A 25,194-nucleotide genomic window follows, 5' to 3' on the forward strand; every position below is an offset into this window, starting at 1 on the left:
TTTTTCTTTAATCTATTTTCCGTTCATAAAAAAATAATAATAATAATAATCATTTTTTTGTTGGTTAAATAATAATAATAATCTCACACTATTAAGTGTGAAATTAATTAAATATATTTAACCCCTTTAGTTAAAAGGTATAATGGGAATTATGCATCCCAAGCCGCAACCTAATTTTGATGTCGAATTTAACTCGCCAATATGGCTCCGTTTGTTTTGGCTTGAAAATTTTTCCTAGTAACATTTTACGGTAAAATCAGATTTTCTTTTGTTTGTTTTTAGTTTTGAAATTTTTCATTGAGTAAAATTTTACAAGTGTGCTACCCTTTTCATAAATGAATTAAAATGTGGTTGAAGAAGATCAAACTATGTTGTGAACAAGAAGCAGATTATTCCAACGTAGAGACATCAACAAGATAAGGGCTTGGACTTATCGCATCGATTTGGTGCAAATCAGTACTTCAGTGCCAACAAATACATTCCAAGACATGAGTTTGGACTCAACCATTTTTGTTTCTATCAATCTTAGTTCTTAGGCAAATATGAATCCAACTAAGTCATTTACAGACCATAGTTGACAGAAACGGTAGATGAATTCCCTAACTGGATATAAATGATCGAATCAATCTGCTTCGTAAGCTTAATTGCCAGTTGTTCATGACTATAAATTGTGAGATAACTAGTTGATCACTTATGAATCAAATATATTACCTATACACTTTGGTTAAGGAATCTTGAGGTTGAAGAAGATGATTCCCAAAATTTATGCAGTAGGATAGGATTTTATTTTTTATTTTTTTTAAATATTAAAAAATCTTTTTTTTTTTTTTTAATGATACTCCCTAATTTGATTTAAATATTTCAAAAAGATCCTCTTACCTTGAAATTTTTCATTTTGAACCCAAAGTCCAAATGTATATTTAAGAAAAAAACCATCCAACCTAGAAATTTTCCAAATCGAAGGTTAATAGTTTCTAAAGTCAGGTTATGCTTCTTACAATATGGATTTTTTTACTCTTTTTTTTTAGTTTCTCATCCCATTCACATGATATGGTGTTACTGGTCAGAGATTTTGTTGTAGACAACGGACAGTGGAACATCGCAAGTGATTTTTTTTTATGAATTTTATCTTTTTGCAATTATATGACATGTAAGGATTTTTTCAAATGTCTCCGCTAGTGTTATTCAATTCGTCGAATTCTCGTGATTCATTCGATCAGATCGAATTTACAAATTATTCAAGCGAATACAATCTCACCAATTCAATGGTTTATAAACATCGCGCCTTATATGAAGTGGTAAATAGTATCATGATTAGTTTGACTACGCCGAATTATATCTAAATAATTCAGGTATAGTTAAAACACCGTTTTTCGGAGAAAAAAAATTATTTTAACTTTTAACTAAGCATGAAACCCTTTTAAATAGGGTTTACATTTTTCTTCCCTCACCCTAAGCCCCCCCTTTTCGCGAATCATGACTGCAAGCCTCCAACTTGCATTCCCAATCCCAAATCCCAACTCCCAACTTCCCATTAAGGCATTGACTAAGGTTCCAAGGCTTCCGCCTACTGCTGGAATTGTCGAATTGCTCTTTCCCTTTCGGCAATTCCAGCATTTGTAGCATCACACGGTCTGGGGGAAAATTCTCTCAGGTAAAAATGATGTCTGTTGGCCATGCTCTCAATCTCTCTTTACTTAGCTCCTTAAGACTTGGACCATTGCCCTGTGTCTTTATCCCCTAGGCCGCCCACTCTCTCCCCCTCAGTTCCTCTCCCAAGTCCCAAGCCCCAACCAACTCATTCCCCATCCTCACCCCACCTGCCCCTTCCTTGGCTCCCTCCTTGTCTCTGCATCTTGCTCCCCCAAATCCTAACCCAATCATAAGAGATAGCAGATTAATTGGGAAAAAAGATTTGTTCTCAATGGCTAATGCAATGAATTAATTTTAGAAAATTGAAGATGAAAGACAAGAGATTAGAGGCTTGTTCAATGTTACAATGACCTAAAGATCCTTGAAATTTTGATTTTCTTATTCTATTTTTCAAAGCTACTCTTGCTTTCAGCTTTGAATTTTTTTTAATGGAACTTCCTCTTTGAATTTTGATGTGGTTATTAGGGATATGAATCAAGTGATTTAGAAATCTCTAAATTTTACGAAGCTACTCTTGTTTTCTATGCTTATCTACATTATCAATTCATTTTGAAAGTACTTGACAATAGTATTAAGCAGAAGTGTGACTAGTTTGATTAAAACATTATGACTAGATTGCTTCTTAATCTTCCTATTATTTTGTTCCAACAGTCTAATGAGTTCCACAATTCCATCACATTGGTGTGGCCATCTTTTATTAAGCAATAAAATGCCTTTGTATTACAGTATCACGAAAGGATACTGTATAATAGGGGTAAAATATTCCTTGATGTATAGTTAAAAAAAAAAAATTTGCATATTTTATCCACTTAAAGTTGTTGGAATTTTTTAGTTATCCTAACATCCAATTTTTTTGTTTGAATCCGAATTTTTTTTGTTCGTTTTTCAGCCAAACCATTAAATTACCAAAACGCATTTTCTGAATAGTACTTCACCAACCAATTGGCTTGAAGTGGAGTGGCCTCTTGTGGGTCTTATACAAGATAGTTGAATTACCCACAGTCGATGTGGGACTATCTCAATACTCTCCCTTACATGCAATCCTCTTATTACCTTGTCTTCGTGGGTTGAGCAAGGAGCCCATCATTGACGGAAGCCCAACGTACCCACTCTGATACCATGTTAAGACTTTCATTTTAAAACCAATTAGCTTGGGCCTCCATCGATGATGGGCTCCTTGCTCAACCCACGAAGATAGAGCCATAAGAGGCTTGCATGTAAGAGGGAGTATTGAGATAGTCCCACATCGATTATGAGTAATTCAACTATCTTATATAAGAGCCACAAGAGGCCACCCCACTCTAAAGCCAATTGGCCTTAAGATGGAAATCTTATATATATATATATATATATATTGTTAGAACACCCAAATGATCCAAGAATCTAAATTAAATAACTATTCTATACTTGATCCATATGTTTTTGTTATAAAGAGGTGTGCATGCTCATCTTTATGCTCTCATTGGTTGCGATTTCTTTGAATAATCAAATTGCATCCCAAATTAAAAATTTTTTTTTAGAAGATCACTTTTGGAGGAATTCCTATTAAAGACATAATAGGAAAACGGACGGATGTAGATTCCACTTGCAGTTTATACTTAAATTAACAAGAATCTATTTGGTATAGCTTTCTATCTTGTGATTTTTCTAAGAGAATTTGGGCAGCTAGCCTATTGGGCCTACGCACTGAAGTCATCTCTGCACCTTCTTTTAATAATATGATTATGTATATCTTCACTTCCCTTTAAGATGATGTTTTAAATCATTTTTTTAGTAATTTCACCATAACCTTCTATTTTATATGGATTCAAGGAAATAAAGTGTATTTTAATTAGGCTCGACCCAATCCCCATTCAATTCTTTTTTATTTTATTTTATTTTTTTGGTAGAAATTCAATTCTTTACCATGTGAAGTAATAGATTGCACAAGCATGCCATCCTACCCAACAGATGATTCCAACCCAAACATCGATACCGATGGTATCTATTTTACCAAATGCAAACCCACTAATTCTTATTTCTATAGGTGTCACTGAAACAATCAACAACATCCCTAGTTGGGTATTTTGTGTTATAAATCTAAGTAAATATGTTTCATTAAGTGTTGATTACTTGATGATAGGAAAAAGCATTGAAGCATACACTAGGGGAATACTACGTGGTCTAAAGCAGACACAAGATGAGGGCAAGAAAATCGGGGAGGTGTGGAGCGACTCAGATGAATTAGGAAATGTTCTTGCGAATCGTAGTACCACTTCGCCATCTTTGAGAGATGTTCCTCTTATTTTAGATGTGTTTAATTTTTGTTTACTACTTTTATATGTCTGAAGCCTGGTAACGAAGTGGTACTATTATTGGCTATGCTATCACAAAAAGTACTAATCATGTTTCCATCCCCTTCCTTACCTCAAACAGCCCTGCCACGCCTCCCCTCCCTCACCTAAATCTTGCTCCCTCATTCTAGTCATACCTTTAGCACAGACCTAACCATAATGAGGCAATTGTCTCTTTTCTCAATCATTTGGCAGGTTGCCCCCTATCTGGCCCGAATCCAACCACCTCTACTCACATACCCACCCAACCGTTAGCTCTAAAACTAAATCTAGCTCATTCACCACAATAGGCCCAGACTCAATACCTGAATCCTACCTCAGTTATGGGGCCCCAAGGTATTGACTCAGGCCCAAGTCCTATTAACATAACAGATTCCTATCCACAAAACTCTCCTAATACAACCATGATGCAGCCGGTCAACCCATCATTAATCTTTCAATCCACCCCAAGCGTCCATCCTTATCCCTATGTCCTTCCCAACTCCTCTCTATCCTGACGCAAATCGAAACACTCATCTCCTACCACTGAAACCTCTAAGGTAGCTACCAAATCGAATAGAACTTGATCTCTCTCCCACCCGGATGAGACCACAACTTAAAGCAAATCAAAGAGAGCTCGATCTCTCTCCCGCCCCAAATGAATCTACAAATTAAAGCCAAATTCAAGAGCATTTTTTAGTGCACACATTAATGGAGAATAGGGATTATCAGTCCCACAAACCATCATGAAAGTTGCAAGTTGGACCTGTCAGGGTCTCGGGAGAGCCCTGACTATTAATTCCCTTGTGAATCTCTCTAAATCAGAATTACCAGATTTGATATTCCTTATTGAAACTAAATGTTAATCTCCAAGAATTGACTTCCTTCGAAACAAGCTAAAGATGTCTTCTCAAGTCTCTATTAATGCACATAAGGGCTCTGGAGGTCTTACTTTACTATGGTAGAATCACATTAAATTTTCATACATATAACATAATTATCGATTGTTAAGTTACCTTCCAAGACAATCTCTTCTTTATGACGTGCGCCTACAGGGATCCTAACAGAGCTCAAGGGCATATTGTATGGAACAAATTAATCTTTATTGGCAGTATCAAGGGTGATAAATGGCTCAGTTTTGGGGATTTTAACTTTATTGTCTCTTGGCATAATAGGGGATTTTGGGATGTGCAACAATTCAAAGATACTTTGTATGCTTGTAACTTTATGGAATTAGGGGAAAATGGTCCAATTTTTCACTTGGAATAACAAACGTCATGTTGACTCCAATATTGGGGTACGACATAATCGTGCTTTATCCAACCATGCTTGGAGAACCTTTTTTGATAATGCTACTATCTCTGTTCATCCAGCCCTTGGTTCGGACCATTGTCCCATATTAGTGGATACCCTAGGTGGGGTTACTCGTGGTAGAAGACCTTTTCATTTCGAATCAATGTGGCTTTGCCACTCGGGCTATAAATCTATGTGACCAAAGCATGGGAGATCCAACCAGCTGGTTTAGCGAAGGCAACTTTATAGTAAGTTAAACAGGTGCCAAACTTCTCTGAAAAAGTGGAACCGAGAAGTGTTTAGATGTGTACAGACAAAAATCGTAGCTTTAAAGGAAGAGCTCAATTATCGCCAAGGTCTTTCAACCTCAGAGTTTTCCCAGGAAAAGAAAAATCCTATCTGTAAATTACTTGCTAAGGAATTAGCTAGGGAAGAAGAACTTTGGCACCAAAAGTCATGCATCTCAGGGTTGTAGAGTGGAGATCAGAATTCGAGCTTCTTTCATCCTTCAACCATTCAACCAAGGAACTGGAACAAAATTACCAAACTTAGGCTTCCTTCGGGTGGTTGGACTTCTTCAGATGCTGAAATGGTTAAGAAAGTTTTCGACCATTTTAATGCTACTTATTCCACTAAAGCCACTGATCATATAGCTCTTCAATAGATCTTAGATGTTGTTGACCCATTGGTTCTTGCTGATCTTAATGCTTCCCTATGTGTCATCCCACCTATGGAAGAGATTCATAAAGCTTTATCCAGTATGGCACATTGAAGGTTGATGGATTCCCCCAATATTTTTTTGGAAGTTTTGGGACATTGCAAATGTTGATCTAACTAGTTTTGTCTCATACTTTTTTATCTCGAGATCTATACCTCGTGAGCTAAACAAGACGTATGTATGTCTTATTCCAAAGAGAGCTAATCCAGAGTCCATGAACCACTGCCGCCCAATTAGCTTATGTAATATGGCAATGAAAATTATCACCAAGATCCTAGCCTCAAGACTGAAAGGAGCTTTGGACAACATTCTATCTCCTCATCAATCCTCCTTCGTACCTGACCGGCTAATCTCAAATAGCGTCTACATCGCCCATGAGCTATTTCACTACATCAAGAAGCGTAAGACAAGTAAGAAAAAATTTGTTGCTATTAAACTTGATATGCGAAAAGTGTATAACAGTTTAGAATGGCCCTTTATCTACCATATGCTTCTTAAATTAGGTTTTTGCTCTAATGGGTCTCTCTCATCATGCAACGCATCACATTAGTTTCTTTTAGCATTCTGATTAATGGAGCTGATAGAGGTGCTATTATCCCTTCAAGAGGCATCTGACAAGGAGATCCCGTCTCCCCCTTTTTCTTCATATCATGCTCACAGGCTCTTAGCTCGATCTTGTCCAAGTATGAAGCTGCACATCTTATTAAAAGGGTCAATGTTCGTCATTGAGCTCCTCCAATTTTCATTTGTTGTTCGCCGGTGAGTGCATCATGTTTCTAGAAGTGAATTTGGAGGAAATTCATCATCTCCAGGAGTGTCTTGACCCTTTATTCCAAGGCTAGTGGGCAAGCTATTGACCTTCAAAAATCTTGTCTCACCTTTAGCCCCAACACCCCTCCTTGAATTAAGAGATGGTTCTTTAGAATTCTAAAAATTCTATATGGGGAAGGATCTTCCAAGTACTTGGGCCTGCCTACAGATTTTGGGGTCTCTAAGGCACAACTTTTCCAAGATGTTCGTGAAAAGGTGTGTAATAAGATTGCTAGCTGGCAGCATCAACTCCTATCCCACGCGGGTAAAGAAATCCTTGTGAAAAGTGTTGCTTGCTCTATCTCCAACTATACAGGTTCCCATTTTAAACTCTCTACCTCCTATCACAACCAAATCAAAAGAGTATGGTGAATTTCTATTGGGGCTAGAAGAATGGAACTCAGAAGACTCTTTGGGTTTCATGGACTATACTTTGTCAATCCAAGCAAAAAGGAGGCATTGGTTTTAGGGATCCCTTTCTTCACAATAGAGCCCTATTGTCTAAAGTTGATGGAGATTATAGTCATATCCTGATTCGTTGTGGGCTAGGTTTCTCAAGGTTATCGATTTCCTAAGTCTGCCTTTCTTAGTGCCAAGGCAGGAAACCAGCCCTCGTGGGCCTGGAGGAGTATTATAGAGGGAAGAGAAGTTCTTCGCAAGGTCTATTGTGGCAGGTTGAAAATGGTGATAACATCTTAGTATAGGAAGATAATTGGATGCCCACCATCAAGAACTTTAAAGTTGCTTATCCTCCACCTGTGGGCAGTCTCTCTTTAAAAGTCTTAGCTCTAATTGATTATGACAATTGCTATTGGAATCTAAATGTGTTGGACTCTCTATTTCACCCATCTAATAATGACGAGATTTTGAAGATCCAAATCAGTCTTTTCCCTAGACCTGATGCCAGGTTTGGGGAGGATCCCACAATGGATCCTTTTCGGTTAAGACAACATACCATCTTCTTGATAACCTTCATACTGAAAAATCTTCGAGGCAAGCTTCTTCCTCTTGATCTCACCCTTGGGGGCAAGTTCCTGACAAGGTTTGGAAAAGAATATGGAGTTGCAAGACCCTTCCTAAGATAAGATCCTTTCTTGGAGATGTTGTGGCCAAGGTCTTGCTTCAGGTGATGGGTTTCTTTCTCAACATATGATCTTTGATCCTTCTTGCTCTAGATGTGGATGTGTCTGGATCAACTAATCATATTTATTAGATTGACCCGTTGCCAAAGCCATATGGTTCAACAGTTCTTTATCTTTCTCTCCCCCATCGAGTGGCAAAGCTCCATGAATGGTTATTGAGCTGGGACTTTTTTATACATCAAGATAGAAAACAAGCTTCCGAAATGCTGAGCCTTTGTTCCTTCATTTGCTGGTACATCTGGGTTGCCTGAAAATGGTATGGTATTTGGTGGAAAGGCATGGCACCCTCTGGAAGTCGCTCAATTAGCCCAAAAATCTTTTGTAGAATTCTGCAACTAATCCTAATCGGACACAATCTCCCTGCTCGGCCACTGGTGAGAACCATGTGATCAATCATTGGATTCTTCCCCCCATGGCTTCTTTAAAGTGAATGGGAATGCAACCCTTCCTCATGACTCTTCTTTAGGTGGAATTGGGATGATCATTTATGACCATTGTGGCACCCAACACTTTGTAACCTTGGATCGACTAGTCTTCAAGTACAACACTATTGGTGAGGCTGCTGTAATTAGGGAAGGTCTTCTTCAAGCACAATTTCTTGGCCTTACCCATTTGTACGTTGAATTTTATAGCAAGGAGCTGATTTCACTACTATTCTTAACTTCCACTCCTTCCCCTCTGCAGGTGGCTCAATTTGCAGCTTGTTTATTCTTTTATGTTCCAAGGGATACTAACAATATAGCACATACCCTTGCCCATAAGGCTCTGTCTTTGACATATAAGACACTATGGCCAAACTCTACTCCTTGGCTTCATACCCTCTGTGTGTTTGAAGCTTTGTGTTCCCCATGCTATCAATGAATTCTCTATTTACCAAAAAAAAAAAAAAAAAAAAAAAAAAAAGAAAGAAAGAAAGAAAAGAAAAGAAAAGAAAAAGAAAAAGTCACATATACCCACCTGAATGAATTCTTGTTTTTTTTTTTTTCCAAGAAAGAGAAGGAAAATTACACTATTTGCCCACATTTGAACCCCCAATTTTCGCTTCTTTTGACCCTTTTGATCTTTATTCTAACCCCTTCATCTTTGAACTTCAGCCTTCAATACCGAGAGGACAGAGAACGAACCGAGCCCTAGGGAGCTGCAAGTGTTCAAAGCCACTGGCCGCACTCGCCCCTTCTCTTCTGAAGCCATTCAGGCCTTGCAGCACCATCGCCGGAGGAGGTAAAGTTCTTCGTTCTCTCTCCTCCTCTGCTTCCTGTCTTCGTTTCATCCAGGTTCAGGCTTAAATAAGGCTGATTTCTGGTCTCAGTCTCTTAACATCTACAGTTGACCTCAATACTCTTTCCTTTATTATGAATTAAGTTCCCTTACTCATGCGTGTTAGTAAAATGTGCCTCAAATCAATTTGATCTGCTGCTTTTGTTTTCATAATGAAGTGGTTACTGATGGAAGTGAGTTGAACACGGGTAAGTGTGCTGCGCTCTGGACATGGATATGAGGTGTTTGCCAGTTTGCCTCAGTGAATCTGGCAGACCCCATTAAGAGAGACTGTATATAGTAAATTTGAATCATGTTGCAATCGATTTTGTCTTCTACCTTCAACCAGAAAATGGTGATGCAAATATGCCATCAACAAAAAATAAGCCGAGGTGCTAAATGGAGGACGGGAGTGTGAAGGATGGAGATGTTGTCTTATGTGCATCTAGTGAAGACCTGATTTTCTAGACGGTTAGCATGATTTTTCTTTACTAAGGAATTGAATGGACCTGTTACTCTGTTTAAGATAACCCTGTGGGAATAAGTTTTTTCCCAGTGTTGCAGTACCGAATAATAGAGAACCCCACAGTTGTTCAAGATACAATATATATAAGCTTTCTGGTAGTTGAGTCCCTCTCTTTGGATATAATGCATATTAATGGCCCGTTTGATTTGTTTTCAGAAACATGTTTTCCCTTTTTTATGTGCTCAGAAAAGGAAGAAAACCCTCTTTTCCATTTGATTTTTTTGTTTTGTTTCATCTATTTTTTGAAACAGAAATGGAGAAACTAGTCCGATCTATTTTTCAGTTTTTTGAAACAAAGAGACAGGGAAAAAAATTCACAAAAATACCGATTGATTAGGCGATCTACCCAAGCCCTTCTCACAAAATCCCGATAGAAGGCACTCTTCTCCATATCTGGCTACAACTCTCAAGTGGCAACTTCAAAGGAAAAACCTGAAGGTTAACCTGCAACTCCCCTTCTCCACTCATCTTCGTCCTTTGAAGTGGCAGCTCCATCTCCAAGCTCCTGAAGCTCTAGGTTCCCTATAGTTCCCGTAACCCAGCGCTGAGGATCTCTCTCATCCCTATAGTTCCTAAAGCTCAAGGTTTGTCATCTTGCATCGATCAGCTAGATTCATCGGTAGTATCTATACCTGCAACTCCACTGTAATTGTTCAACCCATTCTAGAGTTCCTGCCTTGGCCCTAATTTCTTCTCTGCTAATGGTGGGGATTTGGGGTTTTCTCTTGTTGATCTCTGTGGGAAAGATCAACAAGAACCCTTTCTCATTTCAAGCCTGATTGCTCTTTTTTTTCTGTTGATTTGTGTTATTGGTGAAGTGATTGCGTTTGAAACTGAAAATTTCATTCAGTTTTGGGGTTTTGGTTGCTCTATGCGTCTGAAACTAGGTATGCATCTGAAACTGGAAACTTTTTTTGTCTGGATATGTCTGAAACTGTGCATGCATTATCAGAAGCCCTCATCCCTGCGACTGGGTATGCATCATCTGGATATTTCTGAAACTGGGTATGCATCATTAGAAAGCCACCTCCATTTTTACTCTGCGTTATCAGAAGCCAGCATTTCCCCCCTTTTTCTTGCTCTGCTGTCTCTGAAACTGAACCCATAATACCAAAGTGAAATCTTTAGAAACTCTCCCTAGACCGGAACTTCATCAATTTATATGAACAAGCTGAGGTAACTGAACTAGAGAAAGATCTTTCCCTTACACTAGAATGCTTTTGATTAGTAATATAGTAGTTTTCTCTCATGATCAATTTCACTTTGTTTTCCATTTGTCTTTTATAATAAACTCTAAACCCAGGGATTGTTCTTAAGATGGGTCTTAGCTCTTCACAAAGGAGAATCTCTGCCCCTGCAAAAAGACAAGGATGAAATGGGTTTTGTTTTAACCATTGTCATAAAACCAAGCTTTGAACATTGACTCTTCCCCCTCAAATAGATTATATATATGCAAGAGATCGAATCAGCAACTAGTTACTGTATCACTCCACAGTTATTTCTCCTTATTTCCTTCGAACTGCTACTTAATTAATAACCCGCAAAAAAGTGAACTTTACTGCTACAAAAGCTTTTATGCATCAGACCTCATCTGTAATGCTTCTTGATCAAGATGCCTACCAGTTCCTACTCTTAATCATGGCCTTGGATCAATCTTAATTAGTGAGACCCATTTACCCTTCTGGGTCATTTTTTATTCACATTCTTTTACTAGTAGCAGAAGCAACAGAACAGGTTGGGTTTCAGATTTTAAAATTTCCAAGTAAAACCGATGTAAAACCAATTATTGCATGTAAATTCTTCAGCTTCCTACAAAGAACAGTAAACCACTGCTTTAGCTTTAGCCCATATAAAGTTACCCCGTTGATCTCTAACCTTACCAACACACACACCCCACCCCCCCACCCCCCCAACCCCCAAATCCAAGACATTCTCTTGAGGATCTTCTACCCCTTTGCAAACACCCATATCATGATTAAACAACCTATATGCCCAAAGAATTATCTTCTAGATTTCAAATTTAGGTTCTAGAAGCAACAAGTATTGCATAGTTTCTAAATTTGTGATTTTTGAAATAGTGGTGTACATGGCTTCATATTGTGTTAAGCAACTTGATGAAAACTTTTGTCAAAATGTTAATGTCATAACTGTAATTTATGAGACAAGCATAAGAAACAGTTTCCAGAAATAGGTGAAATCAAACACCAATATCTACTGAAATTTTTTCCTAAAACGGAAAAATCAAACACTTTTGTCGAGGCAAAAAATTGTTTCTTAAAACAGAACCAAGAAAAACTGTTTCTGCTGTTTCTAGACACAGAAACAGTAGAAACAAAATCAAACGGGCCCTAATTTGTCGAGGTAAGGTTGAGAGTTGAGACTTGAGAAGTGATAGATCTGATCCTAAGAATGAGATGTAACTGTAGTTTAATTCTAAATACTATATGTGATGTGGATGATTGTTATTTTTTCAGACATGTTTTATGTAATATAGTTGCTTTGAACTTTGGACATGCATTTAGATAATAATTCCTCAATTTTATGGGTCTATATAGCCTTTTTTTTTTTTTTGGTCCCGTACTTGAAAAATGTCAGTTTAAAATGTGTACGGCCCATTTTTCGTTTTCAGAATGTTTGACCTTTTTTCGACTGTCCTGTTTAATTTTTCAATTGTTTTACATGTACCGTCCTGAACAAAGTTTTTTTTTTCCCCATTTTATCTATCACTCAGATCCTTAGTCCTCATGAACTCCGCCCGACTCCTTAGTTCTCATGAAATTGACAGTTGTTCCTAGCAGACCCACCGACGTCTTTCCCAAGAGTTGTAGGAGACCTTCATCTTTCCTCTGGTATGTACTCACATCTGCTTCTCTTTCTCTTTCTCGTTCTCTCTCTCTCTCTCTCTCTCTCTCTTTCTCTCTCTCACTCTCTCTCTCTCTTCTGCTCTGATCCCATCTCTGGTAAGATTACACATCGGAGGGAACCTGGTTCTTTACATCGTTTCGAGCCCTGAAATCCTTGAGGTTTTCCTTTGATCTGTTGTCTTCCTTTCTCCTCTCTGCTCTCTGTTTCCACCCAAACCCTGCATTCTTATGGGCTATTCTATGCACATTGGCTTATGCGGTTGCCCCGGATGTGTGTCTCCCACTTTTGACTTTAAATTCATTCATTAAATGTAATCTCTCTGTTTAATTGCTTCAAACACCCCCTGGGTTTCTTCCATGACGTTTATGCTAATCATCATTATTTTTTGGATTCCTTCCATCATTTCTGTAGTTGTTTCCAAGAAAATCAGAACTTGTTGTTGGGTTATTCGTTTCAATGAATGGTTAGGATCCACAGCCTCCTTCTGCATTCAGTAGATCCTCTGTGGATGCTTAAGGTATTTCTGTATTTGCACGATTTGCTTGAAGATATTGTTGACAAACAATGCCCTACATTCAGTCTGGGATAGTTTTTTTTCTTCTATTTGGGTTTATTCCTTATAAATTGCTACTGTGATTGGTTGCTCCTTCCATGTTTTTTGTCCTTGTTTTATCTTTTTGTAATTCTCCTGGTTCCTTCTCTAGCCAAATCTGACTTGCTATTGAACCATTTCAGTTTGTGAAAGCATGCATACCCCCCTATTCCAAAAATTTTTGAGGACTTGGAGTTGAGAATGAGTTTCTAGTTTCCATTATTTTCCTGTTATGTTCATAAGGATTTAATTTGGATTTCTTTATTCTGTTTCGAAGCATGATTCATTTTTATGTATTTCACTCGCTGGCCTAGCCTTTCTTGCTCTTTCCTTTTCTCTTGCTGCATCAGTACATATGTATGGGTGTAACCGTGTCAAACCTTGTGCTTGTTTGGTGATATCCCAATGTTAGAGAGTCATGAAAGTAGGGGTCTCAAGAAACAGACTGACAGAATTCCATAGCAGGTTGGTAATTGTTTTAGTTTTAAAGACTAACTACGAGACTGAGATGTCTCCGAACACTACAGTTTGGACTAGCAATGGAAAAAACTGATAAAAATCGACAAACCCGATAAAACCGGTAAAAGTCTCAATATATTTTAATTATATTTTGTAAATTTACACCTTCTTTTCCCTTTAATATATGAACGCCTGGACCAGACCAAAATTATACCGATAAAAGACTGTTAAAAGAAACCAGTAATGGACCGAAACTGATCGGACTGATAGCTAGCGGTTCAGGTTTGGTTTGTTTTGATTTTTGTAGACCAAACACCTTATTGGTCCATGTTTGGTCTGACCTGGTATATACAAAGAACCAAAAGGCAAATCGAAATTGGACCGAACCGACCATTTGGACCCCCTTACATGAAAGGTGATATTAGCATAATATGTCACATGCTAGGTTTCCCATGCCGCTAGTGTGGGGAAAATCTCCCACGCCACACCAATCACGTGGAAAATATTCTCATCGACAAGGCGCTCACACGGTCAAAGGGGACAGCGTCAGAGCGAAATCCACAGTCAGAATGTGAGAGGGCATGGAAAGGCATCCCCACACCACCTGCTTGGGAATCTTATTCCCTTGCTGATAGACTTTGTATGAGCGATTGGCCCCAAATATCTGCATGTGATATATTGGACTACAAGATAGTGCACAACAATGGTTAGAATAATTAAAAGCATATAAGGATAAACATGGGGATACATGCCAATTACATTGGAAGATATTTGGTTGAATTAGACTGTAATATTGGGGCATCACTAATCTAAACCATTTACAATATATCCGAATTTTACAATCACCACACCATCATTCCACCAAAATGAAAATTGGGCACCTTGGTAAGCCAATGAGTTTTCCCTTTTTTTAATATGATATGCAATTCATTATCTTCACCACGGACTAGGTGAGAGAAATGGCGTCTTCATCTTCTTCTGCTCTTCGAGAACTACAGCACGAGCTGGAGATGAAAGCCAACGATCTCAATAAGCTCCAAAAAGGTGAGTTCTTTGTCTTCTTCTCCTTCTACGTTTAATTTACTTTCTATGACCTTAGCTTTCCATCTTATTTTTTTTTCCCACATTTGGAAGTCCAACAACTTCATAGATTCGTTTTCATTTCAGATATTGCGAAGAACCACCAAGTGAGAAAGAAGTACACTATCCAGCTCGGTGAAAACGAACTTGTTCTCAAAGTCAGTTTGATTTCATTTTCAGATTCTTTTTTTCTTTTCCACTTTATTCTCTTATCCTCTGGTTATTTATTTATTTCTGTTAATAGGAGTTGGATCTGTTGAATGAGAATGCTAATGTGTTCAAGTTGATGGGTCCGGTCTTGGTGAAGCAAGACTTGGCAGAAGCAAATGCAAATGTCCGCAAGCGCATTGACTATATCTCCGCTGAATTGTATGGTGACTTTGTTTTAGGTGTTCCATTTTCATTTCCTTGATTATAACCAGTTCACAGGGGATTCTATTCTTCTTGTGTTTGAGTTCTGACAGGAAACGGCTTGATGGTAATCTTCAAGATCTGGAAGAGAAACAGAATAGCAAGAAGGATGCAGTAAGTACTTTACCTCACCATTTGCTATGGAGTACCTTTGTGGTTACTAAAATGCCAGTTTTTTTTCTTCACCATAACTGATTATGATTACTCTCAGTTAGTCATTTGGTGAGATCCATCTAATCTTCCGATTCTGTATCTTGCTTCATTGATTAGTTATGTAATTGATAATGTTTCATGGATATTTTAGTGTTTTTCAATTGGGGAACAAACAATTCCATTGAAAGGGCAAAACCTCCAGAAGGCAAGGACAAAAATCCAAAATGGGGACAAGCTTAGAGGCATTTGATGTTTTGAAAGGACAAAACCTAACCTTGGACAAGCTTTGAGGAGCTGATGTTTTCTCCCATTTTCTTTCTGTCAATCAAACTGTATGCCTCTATAGTCACATTACCATCGGTGCAACAGAACCTAGCAGGACAAAATGCAAGACTTCAAACTTGATAAGATATCCATGATTCAATGGTCACTGTAATTTATTAGCTATTCAATGAGGACATTCTAGTTACTGTGCTTTTAAAAGTGTAACTGTAGCTAATATGATCTCTATGGAGAAAGTGTAATCTGCATATGGAGGAAGTCGAATTTCCATATGGTTTGACGTTACATGGTTTTTCTGATTGATTGCGTGTCTTCTTAAGTTTATTCAGGTTATTAGTTTTAGGCCGGTGATGATGACACATAAGTGTTAGTATGATAACATGGGTTCAAATGGGTGACATTCTTCCAGTTTTCCACAAACAAGATTGTCAAGTTAGAGAAACTGATGTGATCCGAAAATCCTAAATTGGGGTCACTATGGGCCCACCTTTGTGTATAGTAATCAAAGTTTAAAAGATAATGGCAAAACTGTAAATGAAATGAGGTTTGCATAGGGGGAGTTGCAGGACCGTAAGTAGGCAGAATTTTAAAAGGGAAGATCCGTAATTAAATAAAGGGTACAAGAGGGGAGTTATGAGATAATGACTAGGGCAACTGGGAAGTGAAATTATTAAATGTCTTGAAGGCATTAGAGATAAAAGGGTGGGACATTACTATCAACTAAAGGAATAAGGTTTAAACATATATTGAATAGGGGGGGACATGGGTGTTGTCTTCTACCTCCTGACGTGAACCAGTAGTCGGAAGTCCAGAAAAATGCAAGAGCATAGTTGTTAAGGGGAAACCAAGGTGACGCCAACAAGGGACCCAGGCGATGCCTTGACAACTATGCACAGGAATGATATAACAACAACAACAAACTCAACCTTGTCCCAACTTAATGGGGTCGGCTACATGGATCCATACAAAACAAAGTGGGGAAAAATGGAGTCCAAACAAAATAGGGAGAAAGAAGAGATGAAAAGATGAGAGATGAAGGTAAGAGGAAAGATGCGCAGGAGTGGTAACTCACTCTAAAATCCTTTGATGTGCCCGAAATTTCAGGAGAGGATTTGCCACACAAGGCCCTTTTGACAACTGGTATTAGATCAAAAGATCGTAAATCTGTTTTAGAGCCCAATCGTAGGCTTGAATTACATCAGATCAAGTACGAAAGTTGATAAGCTTCCTGATTTTTTTTTTTTTTTTGGATGAATAAATAATTCATCACCAAGAGGAGAAGATTTTACAAGGGGAAAAGGGGGTGGGGAGCCACAAAGGCTAAGAACAAAAAAAAGGGGGGGGGGAGAGCAATGCCAGGAGGGCTATAAGGTTAAGAGAGCAAAAGCCAGGAGGGCAACTGAACCAAAAGGCAGCAAAACCAAGAAAGGATCAAGTCAGAAAGGGGGGCCGAGTTAAGGAGGGGGAGGGGTGATGGTCGGCGGGAGGCCCCAGGAGACAATAATAAGCATGTTTCTTGGGGAGTGCCTGATGAAAGGGAAGGGAGGTTATCTTGGAGGAGACATTATAGTAGATGGCTTTCTAAATCTTGTCGGAGGAGTGAGAGTTGGAAGTCTATCTATGAAAATTTCTCTCCATCCAGATACGGTTTATGGTGGCACAAAAGGCAAACTCTCCAATAGTGTCACAGATTGTAGAACTGGCAAAGGTTATATCCATCCAAATCCATTCTTTGCTAAGGGGAATGGCTCTTCTAGGCGAGGGCCAGCAATGCTTAAGGAAGATTTTCCAAATTGAGGAGAAAGAGTAGGAAAAGAAGAGATGGTCTGCATCCTTAGTTCCATTCCAGTAGAGGCAGCAGGAAGAAGGAATTGGGATGTGCCAATGGATAAGGAAAGACTGGTAGGCAGGCAGTTTGATGAGGCTCTCCAAGTAGTGAAACTGTGATGGGGAATATGACCCTTGAACCAGATGGTTTTACGCCAAAGAATGGGAGGGCGTTTGTGACTAATGAAATTCCAAGCAGAGGTTGAGCTGAATAGGCCTGAAGGAGGGGTCCAAGTTATTGTCCCGCCTACCCCGGTGACCTGAGGGGAAGGGGGGGAAGGGTCGACCCGATATTGACAAGGGGAGGGAGAACTAGGGGGGACCAGGATCCATTTCTAAGGATGACAACTACCAAGGCTGATCTGCTAAAACCAGAGGAGTAAATGGATTTGGGACTGACAATAGATAGCAAAGTACCTTGAGGTGCCAGGGATCGACCAAAGGGTGGTATTGGATCTGTTGCCAATGGAGTAGTGGATAGTCTCAAGAGCTTTGGGCCTGAATTTGAGGATGTTGTGCCAGACCCAAGAGGCATTGGAGGAGGGAGAGGTAGTCCAAAGGGAATCAGTCTCAAGAAGAGAAGAATAGACCCCAGAGACCCATAGATTGGATTGTTTGGAGACAATTTTCTAGATAAGTTTGAGAGTGCCAGAGGAGTTGGTGTCCTTGATTCTTCTAAGACCTAGGCTTTCTTCAGATTTGGGAAGACACAAAATTCTAGCGGATTGGGTGAAGAAATCTAGAGCAGTCTGCTCCTTTCTAGAGGACGGAACAGAGAAGGGACTCAATGGCCTTGATAGTGAAAGAAGGAAGGGCAAAGATACCAGACCAATAGAGATACATGAATTGGAGAACAGATCTAGCAAGCTCTAGGCGACCAACATAAGAGAGGAGTCTGTCTTTCCAGAGCTGAAGCTTTTTCCTCATTAGGTCAAGCATAGGAGTGCAACGACGGGCGGAAATCTTGGTAGTGATGAGGGGTAGGCCAAGGAATTTAACATGGAGTTGACCAAGGGAGAAACTAGTCAAAAGCAGAAGATTAGCTTTAGAGGACTCTGAGACTAGATAGGAAGAGGTGGGACTTAAGTAGGTTAATGTGGAGGCCTGAGAGGTTCTCAAAGAGATGGAGGGAGGACATAATGGAGGAAATGGAGATTGGATTAGCTTTCGAGAAGATCATGAGATCATCGACAATGCCTAGGTGGGTGAGCAAGAGAGATTTGCATTTGGGAATGGGGGATATGAGGTGCACGTTCGTTTTAGATTGGATGGACTTGGAAAGAACCTCAAGAGAAAGAGAGAATAGAAAGGGGAAAGGGGGCATCCTTGGTGAATGCCCATAGAAGAATGGAAGAAAATAGTTGGGCTACCATTGACAATGATAGAAAATCGAGGGGAGGAAATGCAGGAATGGATCCAATGGACAAAAATTGGAGGGAAAGACATTTGGAGCAGGACATTGGAGATGAAGCCCCATTTAATGAAATCAAAGGCTTTGCGGATGTCAATTTTGAGGAGCGCAGCAGGGGAGTGAGATTTTCTGTCGAATCCTCTGACAATTTCATGGCACAAGATAATGTTATCCGCAATGTTTCTCCCAACAATGAATGCAGACTGATTTGCACTTACAAGGGAGTCAACAACCGATTGGATGTGATTGGTAAGAATCTTGGTAAAGAATTTATAGAGAAGATTGCAAGAGATATAGGGCGAAAATCAAACATGGAGGAGGCTCCATCCTTCTTGGGAGTATTCCCTGAAATTACCCAAGAGGAAAACTCAAAACCTGCTCTAGTTGCAGGTCATATTTTTCATTGTAGGGAAGGTCTTTGGAAATAAACCCTTAGAATTATGGTCGCTCACTGGAGAGAGTGACACCCAAAATTTTAGAATCAACTGATTGGGCATCAAGTAGAATGAAATCAAATAATGGGGATGTAGTACTGCCCCAACAAGGAAGAACAGTAAAGTGATATTTGACAGTACAAGAAAAGGATTAGCAAGGGAAAGTAGTATAGAAAGGTGGGAGAGGAATAAGAGTATAAGAAAGAGAAGAATAACAGTAAAAGAAAAGATAGCTTAGAAGAAGGAGAACAAGAGGGAGAGGAGGACAATTTGTCCTTAGATTGAAAGAGAGAAGAAGAGGGAGTAAACCAGATCGCTTGGAGAGAAAGCGCGCGAACACAGGTCATGCTGGCACCAATTTTCTGTTCGAAATTCAACTAATATTTATTGTAGGGTTACATGCATATAAATAAAAGAAGAAACCCAACTAACTACAAAAGAAACCTATTCTAGTTTGGAAACTCAAATCAATTAGGAAACTAAATCCTACATAGCTATCTCGTATTCTACCCAATAAATAAAAGATTACATGATTATCTCAAAATAGAAATAAATTCTGAATATCCTACTAGACCCAAAACCTAAATTGTTTGGTTTTTGGACTAGGCTCCCAAACGGGTTCTTGTCTGTCCAAGAAAGTGATACTGTGTCAATCAAATCACAAGAGAACTTGAGGCTTGTAGTCACCTAATTTTGTTACCCTCCGGCGATGATGACATAAGAAGAATTACATGTTGGATATTTTAGAATTGGAGAATTTTCGAGCTTTTGGTATAAAATGACCATTTTTGGCCCTTATAAACTTTTAAGAGAAAATGTTTTCAAAAAAGTGGAATTTGACATTGTAGATTAGTGTCGTTTGACCCCTCGAGTTGGACACTACATTTTGATGCGAGAACGATGTGAATCGGCCCCTAATTCCCCCTTTTACTACTTGATTCGGGTCCCTACTTTACTCGTATTACCGGCAGGGTTCCCAGTTGAGACCGTATTTGTCTCACATTATTAGATAGTGCTCGGCACGAGCTTTCCACGACACATTACACGTCGAATTCCGACTAACGGTTTAAAAGATATGACACCGGAAAGCTGACTCCAAAATTCGGGATTAGATTCTATTTCGAGCAACCTGGGAGAGCCATGTGGCGCCCAACATCCTTTGTCCAAAAGCAAACCTTTTTGGATAATTCTCTCTAGTTTTTTTGTCCCCACATTGGAAACAAGAGGGGATTGTCTCAAATCCCAAAGCTATAAATATAGCACATCCCCTCTTCCATAAGAGAGGAAAAATGGGGAAATTGGGAAATTGGGAGAGAGGATGGCCCCATCAAGGTTTTGGCTAACATCTACCCTTTTTAAAATCGAATTTTTTGTAAGTCTAAAAGTTTTAATATATTAATCCTTCCTTGAGCCGGGAGATCTAGTTCGGTTTAGTCCGATTTGTGGCTTGAAGCACAAGGTTATCTCTCCTTGTTTCTTGATTAAAGCTGGGTTTGAGGTAATCTTCTTCTCCCAATGGTAATTTAGAACTAGTTTAATTAGTTTAATAGATTTGGTTTTTCAATGTTCCGTTCATGTAGATTTAATTAGGCCAGTTTGGTTTTGTTTTAATTGGTTCATTTAGGTGCAATTTGATTCAATTTAATTAATTATGTCTATTGGTTCAATAGATTAATTAAGATATATGCGGTTCAATATGATTTTAGTTTAGTTGGTTTAATTAGACTTATCTTAATTTAATCCGGTTTAATTAGGTGTAACTAGGTTTAATTTGATTCATTTAGACTTAATTAAGTTTTTCTCGGTTTGTTTTAATTTAAGTTGATTTTGGGTTTGCATTTGGTTTAATGATTTTGTTTAATTAATTAATCTTCTTCTAATCTAGATTCTAGACCCGTAGATTAGAATCTCAAACCCTAACCTAATCCCAATCTCTTTATTCCCCTCTTCTCTTCCTTCTTTCAAACCCAGCCGCCCTCTCCTTCCCACCTTCATTTCTCTATGACCGAAACCTTTCTCTTCCCATTTTCTCTTGCCATGGACAGAATCTGAACCCATCTTCTCCCCCATTTTCTTTCTACTGAAACCCACCGAACCTCCTTCTCTTCTTCTTTGTTTCCTCTTTACTGAATCTGCAACTCTCTTCTCCTTCCCTTCTTTTTCCTTAGCCAAACTTGAACTCATCCCTCTTCTTTTTTTTGGTAACCGGACCTCCCTTCTCTAGTCTTCTCCTTCTTTTCTTCCTTCCAAACCTGAAACCACCGGACCCTTCTTCATCCATTCTCTTCTATTTTTTTCATTTGTTGAGATACTTGACCAGAACCAGCAGCATAATACCTGCAACTACCAATAATCTTGGTTGGTGTCACCATCCCAGGTAAGCCCACTCTCTCCACACTTCTTCTTCCCCTTTTCTTCTTCTTCTTCTTCTTCCTCCCATCTTCTCCATACCTCAGTTCTCACCCTTATTCTTCTTCTTCTTCTTGTCCTTAACTGAACTCAACCTCCCTCTCTTGTTAACCTGTTCCACCTCTTCCAACAGCCACCATTCATCTACCTCCCACCTTCTTCTTCTTCTTTTTTCTTTTTTTTTTTTCTGTTGCTGAAACCTCAACCTGAAACCGACCGAATACTCCTCTCCTCCATCCTCTCCTTTTCTCTTCCCTCCCTCTTGCCATGGCCGAACCATTTCCACCCTTCTTCATTTCTCCAGACCTCTTCTCCTTCCCTGTGGCTGAACCCATAAACCAGCAGCAAAAACTCATCATCCCCTTCTTCTCCTTTCTTCTTACTGAAACCCCTAGACAGCCATATCTTTTCTTTTCTTTGTTTCACCTTATTCTTCTCCATCAATTTCTTTGTTTCTATTTTGTTTGTTCAGCAACTATGAAACATATGTGAAGCATCTGGAGTTTTTGTACATATTCTTGAATTTAATCCATCAAGCTCCAATAGAGACAAGACTTGAAGATCAACTCCCATCCTTGTTGCTCTCGGTGGGTTTCAGTAGAAGGGGGGGGGGGGGAAGAAGTTGGGTTCAAATTCTGTTCATAGCAAGAGGAAATGGGAAGAGTTAGGTTTCGGTTAGGGAGAAATGAAGGTAAGAAGAAGAAGGTAAATGATTTCAGACATGGGGAAGAAGGAGAGGGAGGCTGGGTTTGAAAGAAGGAAGAGAAGAGGGGAATAAGGAGATGGGATTAGGTTAGGGTTTGAGATTCTAATCTAAAGGTCTAGATTGGAAGAAGATTAATCAATTAAACAAAATCATTAAATCAAATGCAAATCCAAAATCAATTTAAATTAAAACAAGATGAAATAAACTTAATTAAATCTAAATGACCCAAATCAAACCTAGTTACACCTAATTAAACCGGATTAAACTAAGATGAGCCTAATTAAATCAATTAAAGTGAAATCAAATTGAACCACATACACATTAATTAATCTAATTGAACCAAATAGTCATAATTAATCTACATGAACCAACAAAATTAAAACCAAACTGATCTAATTAAATTTACATGAATCAAATATTAAAACCAAATCTATTTAACTAGTTAAATCGGTTCTAAATTGTTACTGGGAGAAGAAAATTACCTCAAACTTAGCTTTAATCAAGAAACAAGGGGAGATAACCCTTGTCCTTCATGCCTTAAATAGGACCGAGCCGGACTAGATCTCCCGGTTCAAGGAAGGATTAATATATTAAAACTTTAGAATTGGAGAAAATTTGGTTATAAAAAGGGAAGATGTTAGCCAAAACCTTGATGGGGCCATCCTCTCTCCCAATTTCCCAATTTTTCCATTTTTCCTCTCTTATGGAAGATGGGATGTGCTATATTTATAGCTTTGGGATTTGAGACAATCCCCTCTTGTTTCCAATGTGGGACTAAAAAACTAGAGAGGGTTGTCCAAAAATGTTTGCTTTTGGACAAAGGATGTTGGGCGCCATATGGCGCTCTCAGGTTGCTCGAAATAAAATATAATTTTGAATTTTAATCAACTTTATGGGGTCATATCTTTCAAACCGTTAGTTGGAATTCGACGTGTAATGTGTTGTTTGAAAGCTCATGGCAGACACTATCTAATGATGTGAGAGACATGCGGTCTCGATTGGGAACCCTATAGGTAATACGTGTAAAGTAGGGATCCGAATCATGTAGTAAAAGGGGGAATTGGGGGTCGATTCACATTGTTCTCGCATCAAAATGTAGTGTCCGACTTGAGGGGACAAGCGACACTAATCTACAACGTCAAATTTCACTTTTTTGAAAACATTTTCTCTTGAAAGTTTATAGGGGCAAAAAATGGTCATTTTATACCAAAAGCTTGAAAATTCTCCTAGTCTAAAATGTTCGACGTGTGATTCTTCTTGTGTCATCATCACCGGGGGTGACAAAATTAGGTGTCTACAAGGCCTCCTTTGGTAAAACTCTGAAGAAGTATTTCCAGCGTTGGTTTGTTCAGCGGAAATAAAGGAAATGGAAAGGCGTTTGGTAAGTTGGGTTGTTTTCCTTTTCTCCCGAAGTGAATTGGGCACATGCACATGGAACACCCCCACACTCCCCCCCCCCCACCCCCCAAAAAAAAAAAACTTTGTTGTTCCAAAAACAAACCAAGAGAAAAAAAAATGAGTCACATGAGATCCATCTATCTGGTCTCTCTTATCTCCCCTCACCCTGCTCCACCCTATGCTCTGCCCCTGCCCTCTTGAATCTTGATGCTGTACTGAAGATACCAGTGGAGTAGGTCCAAGAAAGGCCAGGCTTAGCGTGGTCCAGCCTATTTTGAGGCTTGGGTCTACGACTCTACTTTGTTTTTAGTTTAGTCCTTTTGTTTTATGTTTCAAGTTGTTTTGAGTTAGTCTTGGTTGAACTGGAGGTTTTGTTGGTCCAATTTTGGTTAGATATTTTTTATAATCTTTTAAGTGTTTTAAGTTGGGCCAATCTCCTCTTAAAGGTCATTTAGACTTTAACGAGGGTTTGGCCAGGTTGTAGGAGTTGGCTAGGGCATTTCCTAGCCCAACTCCAACTCTACTTTGTGGACTTTAATAAATAAGTAGCATGCGGGGTCATTCACTCATGATTTGATTTAAAAAGAAACTGTTACTGCTGCCTCTTAGTGTGGAGTGCTTCTTCCTTGTGCAAGTCAAGGTGTGATTGGTGTGAATCCAGTCAACACCTTGTGGTGGGAAGCCCAGGTGCTTTGTTCTTGTTCTTATCTTCATTAAGGTATTGTTCTGCCATTTTTTCCCTGCAATTCTGTCCGTATTTGGTTCCTGTGATACAGAAATCCTATCCTTGCTAGGATTGTTAATTTGAGCATGTTCTGATGTCCTGATTTCAATCGAGATTGCACTCTTCAATTGTCTGTTTTCAATTGCTGACTCTGTTGAGTATTTAACCCAGTCCTACTTTGAGTAGGATTTCTCTTGAAGACTTGAAACCTGAATTCGATATAGGGTGTCTTCCATTCTGTGGAGCCTGAAATTAATACCACGTTGTTTTTCTGTTGGGTTTATTAATTCTGTAATCTGTTCTTTAATCTGAATTCTAGTTTGACAGTTTTATCCATATCCTAGTGTCACTAGGAATCCCCTATAAGTTCAAATCCAGCCATTGAATCGAGCAGAGATTTTCACCAAGGTTCCTACCCTCTATAAGGAGAACTCGACCAGGCTTTCAGCCTGATCTGACTTGTTCATTTCACTCTATACAAATTCTCCCAATTCTGGAATTTATGTCTCTATTTTGATTCTGTGTTTTTTTAGCCGAACCCATTTAGTTGGGATAAGGCTGAGTGTTGTTTTGATTCTGTTTTTAGTGTTGGTTTAACCCTTAATTCAGAACAATATTAAGTGGTATTAGAGCTATGGCAGAGGATAATTCAAGAACAACTCCAGACCCACCTCCTGATCCATACAGTAGGATTGTTGAGATGTTATAGCAGTTTCAGATAAAAAAAGCATG

General features: G+C 38.9%; 1 protein-coding gene across 2 annotated transcripts in view; it reads left to right on the forward strand.

The window, feature by feature from the left end:
* Positions 1-8,986: 8,986 nt before the first annotated feature.
* The window catches only part of LOC122071409 (prefoldin subunit 6), a 28,772-nt gene continuing 12,564 nt past the window's right edge, over positions 8,987-25,194 (forward strand). The window contains exons 1-6 of one of the 2 annotated variants that reach the window (XM_042635754.1): positions 8,987-9,149; positions 12,443-12,560; positions 14,578-14,671; positions 14,795-14,865; positions 14,952-15,076; positions 15,172-15,232. In XM_042635754.1, coding sequence (XP_042491688.1) covers positions 14,587-14,671; positions 14,795-14,865; positions 14,952-15,076; positions 15,172-15,232 — 342 coding nt within the window. In that variant the 5' untranslated portion in view covers positions 8,987-9,149; positions 12,443-12,560; positions 14,578-14,586. The remainder of the gene's footprint in view (positions 9,150-12,442; positions 12,561-14,577; positions 14,672-14,794; positions 14,866-14,951; positions 15,077-15,171; positions 15,233-25,194) is intronic. The other variant, XM_042635753.1, reaches the window with a different exon arrangement.

This window comes from Macadamia integrifolia, unplaced genomic scaffold (genome assembly GCF_013358625.1).
Source record: "Macadamia integrifolia cultivar HAES 741 unplaced genomic scaffold, SCU_Mint_v3 scaffold_218A, whole genome shotgun sequence".
NCBI classification, from domain to species: Eukaryota; Viridiplantae; Streptophyta; class Magnoliopsida; order Proteales; family Proteaceae; genus Macadamia; species Macadamia integrifolia.